Below are 13865 nucleotides of genomic sequence, written 5' to 3' on the forward strand. Positions count from 1 at the left end.
GGAAAAAATGGAGGAACTAGGAGTAAGGTTGACTTTCAAGCCACAACAATTTAGTTCAACAAAGGAAAAGAAGAAAAATGATTATTTCATTCCTAGCATGTTTGCATAAAGTTTGCTCTCCATAACTGTGCATGAGATGAATGAGCAAACCTATACATACAGTTCAGTTCCTGAGCACTGCATTCTAGTAAAATCACATAGCAACTTAAAAGTATAAACACAGGTTTGAGTCTTAGCACTGCACTTACTATTGGTGTGACCTCGAGGAAGTCCCGTAACCTGATAAGCCTCATTTTCTTTACCCTGTAAATCAAGGATAAGGGTAGTAAGTCCTTCATAAACTTACTGCGAGAATTAAGTGAGGTATAGGTGCTTAGCATGGTATCTGGCACATAATAAACTCATGGGAAAGGCTAGTTATGATATGTCACTGACTCAAATGCCAAAAATTCACAAAAGCGTATTACTGCCCTCAAGCCCTTTCTGAGTGAAGCTCACACACTCTTTTTTTCCTCTCTAAGGCCAATGATCTTACATAATCTGTGCTCTTCTGAAAATAAAAGCAATGCCTTTATTGAAGAAACTGACCTGAACATTTGTGAATCACTATCTCCTCCCTTCCATATGTCTGTCTGCTTGGAAGAGCTATTTTTATTCTTGTAACTACTGGCAGAGGGGCAGAGTTCTTTCATTCCATCTCACCTAATGGAACATTATACTTCATCATTAAGAAAGAAGGGGAAAATTATATGTAGATCTCCACACTGGAGCCATTTAGTTGGAAACTGGATGGCAGTAAGATGATACCACACCAAGGAAGGAATAAAAGACTACAAATTTTCTATCACTGTTTAGAAAAATTAATTTGTCCCAGAGGAGACTTTATAGCATGTTATCATCAAATAAAAACATCCTAGGATAATAACGGAAGTTTCTACCAACTCTGAAAAAAAGGACTCCAGAAAAAGTAATGCAGTACTTTCCTCTTTTTCCCCTGGATTAACCCTTTGTGAATGATGGGAAATCAATAAATATTATTTGAATTAATAATTAAGTAAGAAGAAAGCGTGTAACAAAGGTGTGAGGATGTCATAATGTGCAAAATTGCTTCCCTGGCATGCTTCACCCATTCATCTGTACTTGTTACAATCATATCATGCCCATATAGACTTGACTTCAACATTTTCAGTAATGTATGAAGTAGGTATTACTGTCCTAATTCAGTATTTCAGGCAGTAAAAATTGGAGACATTGCCCAAGTTCACACAGTTATAAGTAATGAAATCAAGATATAAACCTCGACCCACTTTATGGCTTCACGTGGAGGATGACAAGTGGCTTTTATGTTCATCTTTTTTTCCTTATTTGAGAAAATGTGAATTACTGCAGCAAAGTGAATCTCTTCCTCCTGTGATCGCATGACCACTGCTTTGCTTCACTGACTTGAACGCTCGGAAGTTACTAGCCTTGCCCCTCTGAGGCCACTAGATCTGTCACATGGATTCATACATTGGGTCAGCCTTAAACACTGTTTGATTCATTTCAAGAAACATGAACTGAGAGCTGTCAGTGAACCAGGCACTACGCTAGGGGCTTGGGGACCAGCAATCACGGATAAAACTTCTTGCTCCTGAGGATATCGGTCTGGAAGGAAATAGACCAAAATGATCATAATGGATACCTCTGGCATTGGTTTAAGCCATCTTTTCCTCTTCTTTCTTATCTGCATAAAATGTCTGCTAGCATGTGTTACTTTTAGAAATGCTTAAAGAAAAACAACAAGCGCTGCAAGGAAAGAAACTATTCTGAAACCAATCTCTGATGACAAAGGCTGCACTAGCACCGTTACCCCAGCCTTCAGATTCCTTACATCATAGGGGCACTATTGTTCAAAGCCACTTTGGGGAACTGTTTAATTGGGAACCTGCTAGATATCAGACAGTCTGTTAAGTGTTAGAAGTTATAGAGATAAATAGGATAAACTTTGAAATGGAAAGATGGTGGGCTATGATATTTTCCATTTATATCGATACTGGTCTCTTCTGTTTGCATAAAGCATTTGCCTGTTTTTGTAGAAAGTAGCTATTACATCTGTCTTGACATGAAATGTCTTCTTTTGAGAGCTATGCAAAAAACCCACAAATTATCATTGCATGCCAATAGAAAGACAGAATAACCCCATAGAATCCTCTTAGATATAATATTTAAAGAACCTCTACTGTTGGGTAGGAGTCTGAAGCTGAAAAAGTAAACTACATAATGCTTTAAAAAAAAGAAGTTCTAACACTTCTCAAAATCCTTCCTCTAAACAAGGGAATGAACTAGAGAGCTAACCCAAAGTGCTAGCACAGAGCAGAATGCTGTTGTTATTAATATAATAAACGGATGCCATAGATGCCAACTTTATGCCCTCTGCCTAAACCCTCTCCAAAGAGCCTTCCTGGCTTAATCCTTTTATGAGGCTAAAAAAAAATAATAATTTCAAGCCTCTGTGGGCCATATTGGACTCTCATGGTCTTTTGTCACCCTTCAGCCCCTCGCCCTAGATAAACAGCTTCTCACATGCAAGGGGAAGCCATTGGCACCAACAACAGTGGATTTACTGTCACTCTGTAACTATACAACTGTTATGTCATCATTCATTATGCAAGTATTGATCAACTTGTGCTGTTACAGATAAATGAGATGAGAAATTTTTTTTTTTATCAAAAACTCTCTTTTGGATAAACTGAAGGAGTTCAATTTGGTCCGCCCAGTTATCGGAGGTTGTTTTAAAACTGTTGTTATTTTGGCAATATCAATGAAACCTATGGCTTTAGCTAAAGAGAAATATGACATCACATAAATTAATGACATGGTTAAGAATGAAGGGCTAAATACCATTTAGATACACCAACATTTAATATATTGAGCCCTAAAATTCCAGTGGATAAAAGCATGAATTAACTGCAAACTGCAATTAATGACCCAGACATTGAATATAATGAAAATTAATGACCTGAATTCTTTCCAGTGTAACACCTGGTAACTGACCTTTGAAGATCAATGGTATCAGGTGAAAACAGTAAACATCAGAGAATAAAAATCTTGATTTTCAATGCAGAAAATATTTTCCAATTGCAGTGTAAAAATGTAATACACTTATTTAAAAATAGATATATACACATATATATGTACATATATTACAAATAAAGTGACCCTGGCTATAGACACTAGGATAGCGCTATCTGGGAAACAGGTCCATGGTACTGACAGCCGTCCCAAAAGAGATTCAGGAATCCCGGACTGAGATTCTAACAGCCACAGTCCTCTCTCTGCAGCTATAAGAATCACTAGACCTGGAGCACCTGGGTGGCTCAACCGGTTAAGCGTCTGACTCCTGATTTTGGCTCAAGTCATGATCTCAAGATCGTGAGATCAAGCCCTGCTTCGGGCTTCAAGTTGGGCATGGAACCTCTGGGATTCTGTCTCCCTCCCTCTCTTTCCGCCCCTCCCCTGTGTGCTCTCTATCAGGAAAAAAAAAAAACAAAACAACAAAAACATTAAAATACAAAAAGACAATCATAAGACGTGGCAGACCAGGACCCTAGGGACCATAAAGAGAAATATATTGAGAGAATCAGAGAGGGAAAAAAATGGAAATTCCAAGAGATTTGCAAGCCCAAAAGGATAAAGGGTGGAAAGCAGGCCAAGACAGAAGAAGAAAGATATTTCATTTTGGAGAGTGAAGAAATATTACTTCATAAATGTTAGCTTTCCCTGCATCAATAAGCATGAGTCTCAAGTATCAAGCAAAGGAAATCATAATGTGCACCCTTTTAACTCCTTCAACCTCTAATGCTCCAAGAAATGCCCACAAAGTCCCTTTAGAATCTCCACAAAAGTTGCCACCTCTTCCCAAACCCCCCCAGTAATGCCTTAAACAGTAACATTTAAAATAAATAAAAGATGATTTATAATTCAGTTGTCATATTTTTAGTCTTCATTATCAGTATCATAATGTCAGGAAACTGATGGCTGTTGGTTTAAGTGTTTAAATATAGTTTTTACTCTTTAAATGGAAAAAAATGAATAAGGTGCCTCAGTAATACCCATTGCTTATCCAACCTCCCTTCTGCTGTATGTGGAAATGTCAAAAGTCCTGCCAGAGGGCAAACCAAGAGCCACAGGGAGATGAGGACCAGAATAAGGCCCTAAACCATGAAGGTGCTGGCCTCTCTGGGCCCTGATGCCTTGCATAAAGGTCCCTGAAGAAGCCACCCACAGATAATTCAGGTGTGTCTCCGGTTTCACTCCGTTGTTGAAAGTCAAGTTTCATTTCTGACTGAACCTGAACAGTTTCAGGGCAGAGTCTGATTCCAGCTCTTGCTCAGGGATGAGGAAGTCACGGAACCATATGTTCCCATGCAGTGACGTGCTAGCAAGTGAGGGGAGTTACTGCAATTACTTCGTCAAAGGTTCCTGGGGGAACCAAACGGTATGACTATGAAGAAAATATAAGAGGTTGCCACTGAAAACACAAGTTTCATAGAAACTCACTAAAGAAAGATTATGAGAAAAATGGAGACTATAGGGAGAGTCAACTATTATATACAGATATCTTGAAAAAATGTCTTGTTTCTGTTCTCCTGATTAACTGGGCTTCTCTTTTTATTGCAATGCTTATTTTGCACCTGATCTTGGCCAAAAAAATCAAGAAGTGATTGCAAGTGCTTATTCTGGTATAAAAGAGTATAGTCATGGGGCACCTGGGTGGCTTAGTTAAGCGTTGGACTTTGGCTCAGGTTATGATCACACGGTTCATGAGTTTGAGCCCCACATTCGGGCTCTGTGCTGATAGCTCAGAGCTTGAAGCCTACTTCAGATTCTGTATCTCCCTCTCTCTCTCTCCCTGCCCTACTCACACTCTCTGTCTCTTAAAAATGAACATTAAAAAAAATTTTTTTTAAGAGTATAGTCATTTAGTAGGTATCTAGCATCAATTCTATGTTTCTGAACTTGGCTAGAGCCTGTAATTACATTTAAGAATTTGAAACCTATGGGGTGCCTGGGTGGCTCAGTCAGCTAAGTACCCAACTTCAGCTCAGGTCATGATCTTCACAGTTTGTGGGTTCTAGCCTCATGTCAGGCTCAGTGCTGACAGCTCAGAGCCTGGGGCCTGCTTCAAACCTGTGTCTCCCTCGGTCTCTGTCCTTACGCCACTCATGCTCTCTCTCAATCTTTCTCTCTCTAAAAAATAGATAATAATAACCATTAAAAAATAATAAAAAGAATTTGAAACCTAAAATAATAACTGGGACACACACACACACACATTTATGCCTTCTCTGCCCTATAATTACCCATTGATTACTTAAACTATGAAGCCACCTTGAGATGTCTCCCTCACAAAAGATAAATGAAGGCAGAACTCTGAAGCTGTCCCGGCATTTGATACAGAACTGGCGTATACCATTGTGAGTGACACCCATCTGAGAGGAAATCATCGTGGGGGGGGCTCGGGGCGGAGGGGTATTGACAGATGTTTGGAGCTCACTATCCTTAGGTCAAGTCAGTGAATCCACTCCCTACCTATTTGCTCTGAAAAATAAAGCAAATCTCCTTCCCACATGCCATTTGGCTTCCTGAGTCTTGCCTTGTTGTTTCGCCTAATAGCCGACAACAGAATTGATTCTAAAAAGAGAAACTTGGCTGTATCTGCTGCAGCAGAAGTTCTGGTTTCTGTCTCCGGGAGCGGACACACCCCAAGTGGTCTTGGCCTGACCTGAAGTCTGTGAAATGCTGAAGGGCTGTCAATGGGGTCACACCTGTTTTTCTCAGTTTAATGGCATGTTTATTTAGCCAAAGCTTATATTTGGGAACTGTAAGCAAATAAAGAATGGTTATAGAAAGCAGATAATTTCTGAAACTAAAGACCACAGTCAAGCATAAAGCTAAGTAAACACAACTTTGATGTGTTAAGATGGACTGCAGCCAACTTCTAACAATCCTTCACAGTTTTTACTTGGTTTCTCACACACGATCTCATTTGATCCTTGCAACAACCTTGAGATGGTTTAATCACAAAGTTGTTATCCCTATGTCACAACAGAGGAAACTGAGTCTCGGAAAAGTTAACATGAGTTTCCAGGGATTACTGTCATAAGCAGCAAAGTCTATATTTAGAAGTGAGTTTTCTGACTCCAGAGCCATTCTCCTTTTTTTTTATGTCTTGCTGCCTTCAACTAAATATATAAACCATTACATGAGGGACAAACTTTCAAAACAACAAACATTTTTGCTGGTTTTTAAAAACGCTCTGAGCAGTTGCATAGGACACCAAATGTGGCAGCCTCAACAAAAGAGCAGACTGATGCAGGGCCAGAGCGTTTTATAACTAAAATCCCTAGTGTCTCCACTCCTGAACGTGACCTTACTAGTTGTTAAGCTTCTCAGGTGATCTGTTCCATTTATACCATGTAATTATTTGGGGAACCATAAATCCTTGGGCATCAAGTAAATGCTGATCACCTAAATTCTACAATTAACATTCTATTATACTTGCTTTGCCCCGTATCAACCTGTCTGTACGTCTCTCTATCCAACTAGCCATCTGTATTATTTTTCTGAAGCTGCAGATATCAGGATATTTTACACCTAAATAGTTTGGCATGCATATCATTAGTTATCAATAATTGCTGATGACTCTTATTTTTTAAGTATAATTTGCATATAATCAAATATATAGATCTTAAGTGTGCCATTCAGTAAGTTTTGCCAAATGTATAGACCCATGTAACTCAAACCTCCGTCTAGATATGGAATATTACCCTCGCCCCAGAAAGTTCCTTCTCTTTATGCCCCTTCCCAAGTTCCCTCCTTACCTTTACTCTAATATTTATCACTAACAATTATTTTTATCCCTTCTAGAACATCAAAGAACGGAAGTCATACAGTATTTACTCTTTTGTATAAGGATTTTCTCACTCAAGATCATGTTTTTGTGATTCATGCATGTTGTTTTGTATATCAAGAGTTTACTCCTTGAATTGTTGAGCATTTCTCTATTGGAAGAATATACTACTTTCTTTTTCCACTCTCCTCTTGACAGATACCTAGGCTATTTGCAGTTTTTAGGTATTCTAAATAAAATTACTATGAACAGTCTTATAGAGACTTTTTTGTGAATATGTTTTCACTTCTTTTGTTAAATACCTAGAAATGGATTGCCAGGTCCCAAGTAGGTATATGTTTAGTTTCTTAGGAAACTTCCTTAACTCTTTTCAAAGCAATTGTACTGTTTTAACTCACATCAACAATGTATGGAGAGTCTCTGTTGCTTTACATCATCAGCAACATTTGGCATCTTCAGTCTTCTAATTTTAGCCATTCTGGTGGATGTTTATCATATTACTTTTTGAATTACCAAATAAGAACATTCACAAAGTATATCCACACTTCCATTATCAAGGGGCATCTTAGGCAATCTCTAGATCTAAATCCCTCTAATACTATACCAGTTCAGGCTTAACTATACCAGTTAAGCCATACGATTAAGACATTAAATCTTAATTCTCATGCTTCAGGAGTTGATTGAAAGATTCATTCTTTGACAAGTTATTTTAAATGCTTTTGGCTTCAACCTGACCTCCAAATCACTGAATGTTGATGAAGTTAATTTTTAGGATGTTTTCCCACTAAAACTAAGATTTTCAAATTAATCAAAATGATCAGAATAGCTCTTGATTTATGCTCAATAGAAAAAGAAGGGTGCCTAGATGGCTCAGTCATTTAAGCATCTGACTTCAGCACAGGTCATGATCTCACAGCTCATGAGTTCGAGCCCCAAGTCGGGCTCTATCTGGGCTGACAGCTCAGAGCCTGGAGCCTGATTCTGATTCTGTGTCTCCGCCTCTCTCTGCTGCTCCCCGCCTCATGCTCTGTCTCTCTGTCTCTCAATAACAATAATCATTTTAAAAATTTTTTTAAGAAAAATAAATAAGCACATGCTAATCACAATCCTGTAAAATGTCTTTGACTAAATTAAATGGGCACCACCACAAGGGTGACTCTCTTAGACTTAAACTTGATTAATAAGAGTGAATTCATTTAGACTAAGCTTAAGTAATACTATGTGCTAAAGTTACCTCCAAGTTAAGTTGCTTCTAATTGCTGGAGGAAGTCATAGGCCTAATTCTGTCTTAATGTAAATTCTTTCTTAGGCCTTCTAATTTATCCTTAGAAAGTTTCAAGCTCTTACATCGCTGTTTTCTTGGCTTTCCCTGCATTCTCTCTGTTCTAACTTGATTGATCATTTATTATGAAAATAACCTACATGATCTTAATGCTTATCAAAATGTATTTCAGTCCACTGCTTATAACATTAGACATGTTTTAACTCACTTGACATGTCCTTAATGAACCTTTAGTAGTCAGCAGCAGCAATGCCGCTTAGAGCCCTGAAGCAGGAGAAACAAATTGTATGAGTCCTGAAGCTGATGGAACTGGTCAAGTCATCTCATTAAACACTACCGTCAACAATAGAATAACATTTCCACTGCTCTTTAGCTACTTCCTTTCTTTCTTTGACTACAGTTTTCAAGATATGAAAGGATATTCTGCAAGTATATATATGAATTTTTGAGCCAGAAAATTTATAATGCAACCTGAGCATCAATTAATCACTGTTAGCCACATTATATTTCCGGTGGCACCCATTCCGTTCCTCCCTGTAACGTCTAGGATGGGCAAAATGGCTCCACAGTTTTGAGAATCCCCGTTGGTTACAGAGGCTTTAGGGAGATGGCACATGAGGGAATGGAATGAATTAGGCATTTTAATCTCTGTCCTGACTTGCTTTTTTCAGAAGCACTAAATATACTACTTTATCGCTCACTATCTAGCTGTAAGATAATAAAACATACTGGTTCCTAAGATATGTTAACATGGAAATCATTTGTTTAAGTTCCATCAAATGTCACCTATATATGAGTTTGCGTATTTTTGGAACTAACTACTAGGCACATGTTTTGTACTTCTGAAAATAAGAATACTCCATGGCTTGAAATGATATTACGGTGACTAATTGTGCCACATATCAAATGTGCAATATGTACTACAGATTTATTATAAGTTCCTTTTTTAAAAAATCTGCGTCTGTGCCACCAGGGCCAATGTTATACACAGGTGAAAATAGGCAGCTATTTTGGGATGATGAAGCAGCACGGAAAAGACCTGCCTGCTGTAAAATATTTTTCATCTAGGCTGCCTTAGGGATAAGACACTATCTTCAGGTTTTTCTATCAAAATGAACGTATTAGTGGATAATACACCAGAATCACTTTTTACTATATGAACCATTAGTACCCATTATTCCTCCAGAATCTAGTAGAATCATGAAGGGATAGAACACAGAGATATTTTGAAAAGCTGAAGATGATATGAAGTGAGACATTTTGTCTGTGTGGTTGGGGGGGGGTGCAGGGGAGGGGCCGTGTGGGGAAGAATTCCAGGCAGCCCACGGCAGCTTGAGGGTAGAAGTCCCTGGGAAGAAAATCTGGGACTTCTGCAAAAGATACACTTCTGGGGCTGGACCCATGAGACACAAATGAGAAACTAGCATAGTCCTTTATTTCCTGGAGAAACCCAAATCTTGCATCGGAGCTCTTCTGAGGCACTTTGCGGTGGTATAGGAAGACAAAATAACTTTGCAGGCATCCGTGCTACTGAGGCAAAAACTTGGGCATCTTTCCGTGTTACATAACCCGTATAGTTAGATAAACGCTGGTTCATCTGCTAAATAAGTCCTGAAAATGAAAACTGATTATCATTGTAAAGTGCTGTGTAAATACAAATTCTTTTTACTGTGAGTTCAGAAAACTTACATAAAAATCAAGGCATCATTCTCTCTCTGATAATTGCCCCCAACATTTTGCCAGTGACCACTTTATAAAGGAATCAAATCCAAATGCTGCAGTATTAAATCAGATTTCATTGCGTTTTAAATGAATGGGGATAAAGATGACACATTAGGGCATGTGACAGAGATCACTTCTAGGCTTCTTCCATTTCTAATGTATCTCTCAACTTTATCTCTTTTGTGTAGACTGCTTTATTCAACACATGCTACTGTGACAGCATATAAAGCGTTTTCCGGACAATGTACTGTTCCACAAATGAAAAAGTAACAGTGATCCCTCCATGTTTTATCATATCCCGTTTATACATTTTATCATAGGCAACAGTGAAAGGTTCAAGGACTTCAGAATAAATTTTAAAACATAAGTTCAGTAACTATTTAGCTTTAGATTGTTAGGCATAGATTAGAATGATATTACTTTTCCTTTTCATAAAATGTTTGTGTTTTCTCTAAAATCATTGGCCTTTTGTAAATTAACAAGAGCAAACAGTAAAGGGATATCCTTCAGATTGAGACAAAAGACCTTGATAAAAATAGCTGATATCTTGTCTCTCTAATCACATTATTCTAGGGCCTTAATATTAAAGAGCTCTCATAATTGGCAATAGAAAAGCTCTTCATTAGTTTCTCTAAAAATAAGAGTTTTTAATCTCTTCTTGCAGGCTAGGAGAGTCTTATGATTTAAATGTATTTTGGAAATCTATTTCAACAGTTAAATCAAAAATGTCTGATATTTTCAATTACTTAAAATATTTATGATTTTAAGCTCCCAGCAGAAATCTGCTGAAGAGAAAAAAAAAATTAAGAGCTGTTAGTCAGAAAGACGCTTATGTAAGAACTGTGACATTGGTCATTGCTTTGAAAGCAGGAAGTCCTATATTTTAGACTCAAGGCTTTAAGAAATCTTTATTGAGCATCCCCCCATCCACCCCCCCCACCCCTCAGAGCTGAGACAAATGGCTGATGAGTGAAATCCTGAGAAATGCTCACAGCTTTTCTCCTTCATTCTGTTACAGCCCGGAAGATGGTGAGATCCATCCAGAAATCTGTCGGCTTTATATCCAGCTGCAGTGTTGCTTAGAAATGTACACAACAGAGATGCTCAAATCCATATGTCTGCTGGGGTCTCTTCAGTTTCATCGAAAAGGTATCTGCATTTAGCGTACTGCCATAAACACTGAGGAACGTTAAACAAAAGCTAATCTTTCTCAAAGGCCCCTATGCACCCTCTGTCTATCTACACCCAGAATGGATGTAAATGTTTCAGGGAATGTTTGAGGTAAATTAACAAAAGAAGTTTATACCAATACTAAGTGCATAAGAACACTGATCATCTTGAACAGAAATTGTGGCAGAAATGGTTCTCAAAAGTATCATCTTACCACTTGTGAGCATGACTTCGGTTACAATCAGCGTGGGGAGTAAAAATATGCAACAATCTTACTAGGGGTAAATGCCATCCAAGACTGCTGCTATCTCCCTAAATGAATTTGGCTGCAAGAAGACAAATTATATATTATATCTCAAAGATTTAAAAATAGGGGGAACTCAACCAACAATACAGAGGCATACGAATAACAGAAAAGTCTCATTCCTTGACTTAAATTATAAAGGAATACATTGACTACAAGGATTAAAACTTCCAGAGGTGCCCATGATTTTAGCATGGTTTAATAGGACTTTTGACTCACATTCTGAATGATACCCTCTGCCTTCTCCTGGGTGTTGGTTCTACCCTCACACCCCACATCAGTGAACTGAGTCCATCAGTTCCAGTCATCTGCATATGAAAAGATCCATAAAAAGACTTTTTCCCCCACTACAGACTAGAAAATGTCCTGAGCTTCATTCAGGGTCTATCCCTGAACCAATCACTATGGCCAGAGGAATGGTTTTATATGGACTGATTTAGGCAATCAAGGCCCATTCCTAGAACCTCAAGAGGAGGTTCAACCAGTGGCCATTACATGATGGGAGCAGGGAGAATGGGATAGATGGTGGGGAGGAAATCAAAAGTTTCTGTTAGTGGAGGATTCAGGGATATTTTCTTCACTCATTCAGTGAACAAATAATTTATTGGAAATCTCCTAATGGCAAATATTTTATGCTGAAACTCAAAAGAAGAGGATGATGTGAAGAAGGCAATTCTTGTCTGTGATTTAAATTCAAAGAGAGTAAACCCTGTAATACGCAGGGAAAATCGTAGAGGAAGGGTGGGGCTTGAGCTGGGCTGTGAAGACAGAGTTCAAGTAGGGAAGGAAAAACAAGGACCTTGCAGTTCACACAGAAACTTGAAATCAAATGAGCGTGCAGTTTGGGAGGGGCGGGGGAACTAAACTACATGACAAAGTACTTGTAAAAATCAAATCTTACACACATACTATATATGCACAAGGCAGAACTAAAAATAGGATTTTGCTACACTACTCCATTTTTTTGAAACATGAATATTACTTTTTTTTTTCCTTTCTCCTTCTAAAAGCTGACCTTTCAACAAATTCCTTCAGTACTTCTGTTATTAATGCAAGTGAACATGTTTGGAGAGATTAGCTCCTAGACACTCTTGATGCCTGATCAGAAAATTCAATACTCACACACACTGATGACATCCAAACAAGTTGTCACTGGCCTGATGTCTTCACTTATCCTGTCTGCTCACTCCCTCCCTCATGCTATGTCTCTTACACACACACACACACACACACACACACACACACGTGCACATCCACGTGCACGCTTGCACACATTCTTACATTAAACTCACATGCAGAGTAGCGTTTTCATCATTTTTGACCATCGTTGAACAGAACAGGTATGGATAGTTTGTTCCTGAGGTCTGCATTGGCAGCTTTTGCAGTATTTTCTTTCATGAACATGTTGCTCTTGGAATCTCCCTAGTCGATGACATGTCCTCCACCAATGACCTCCACCCCCCACTCTCGCTCTAACTCCTGTGTGCCACCTGGTCTCCTGCCATCCACTCCTACTGTCTTTTCACAACTGGGTTTTGAAAGAAAGGCTCTTCTTGACTAGCCCTCTGTTTAAAAGTAAATGGAATTCCCTCATCCAGGTTTTTTCCTTATTGTATTTGGAAATACTGTATTGTCCTGAGCACATAAGTAAAAAACACATCGCCTCTCAACTGATCAGCTCTTTTAGTCTTCAGTGCCTCCTGCCTTCATTGTCATCTCTGATCTGCTTCCTTCCCTGCTTCTTGTTCTAAAAACAGTGACCCCCTGCTACTGCTCTAGCACCTTGCCTTCCATGTACAGCACTGAAAAGAACCTGCCTGATAGTGTCTTTGATTTCTCCCGCATGTACGACTAAGACTCCACTTGGACATCTATTTTATTCTTCTAAAATCATTCTTCCTTAAAGGGTAAATCCTTAGAAAATCTGCTTCAAAATTATCCAGGAATCTGACTGAACTTGCAGCCTCATGGGTCCCACCCCAGAACTACTGTATCAGAATCTCTGGGGGCCCTCCAGGTGATTCCAAAACACAGTGAAATCTGTAAGGTGTTACTCTATCCTTTGAAACAAAAGGAAATCACCCCACTATATGAATAAAAATGAAAACTTCCAAGTCCTTACCTTGCCATTCTATATCCACCTAAGTGTATGCTTTCAACTTTGTTCTATGCTTTATTCTTCATCATCCAAGCTGATGAAAAGCAAAGACAAAAGTAATAGGTACCTCTGATGAGCAAGAGCTGTGTGTGATGGCTCATGCTCTCCCTGCAAGCCCCTGACATGACCACTGAAGTAAAGCTATGGTTTTCAAAGTGTAGTTTCTGCACTAGCAGCAGAAGCATTGCTTGTAAAAAATGCAAATTCTTGGTTAATTTGGTAAGGGTCTCTTTTAGGTGCTGTCTGGTTTACAAAAGCAGGAATGACAGCCAATTTGTTTCTTTATTTTTCAGGATCCTGGGCATATAAGTGCAATACGCCTCCATGGTTCTTTCTA

At 38.7% G+C, this 13865-nt stretch overlaps 1 protein-coding gene across 2 annotated transcripts in view; it reads left to right on the forward strand.

Annotated features, from left to right (window-relative positions):
* The window catches only part of RGS7BP (regulator of G protein signaling 7 binding protein), a 102834-nt gene that overhangs the window by 49787 nt on the left and 39182 nt on the right, over positions 1–13865 (forward strand). For both annotated transcript variants that reach the window (XM_029942313.1, XM_029942314.1), the window contains exon 3: positions 10915–11045. In XM_029942313.1, coding sequence (XP_029798173.1) covers positions 10915–11045 — 131 coding nt within the window. The remainder of the gene's footprint in view (positions 1–10914; positions 11046–13865) is intronic.

The sequence above is a fragment of the Suricata suricatta genome, chromosome 6 (genome assembly GCF_006229205.1).
Source record: "Suricata suricatta isolate VVHF042 chromosome 6, meerkat_22Aug2017_6uvM2_HiC, whole genome shotgun sequence".
NCBI classification, from domain to species: Eukaryota; Metazoa; Chordata; class Mammalia; order Carnivora; family Herpestidae; genus Suricata; species Suricata suricatta.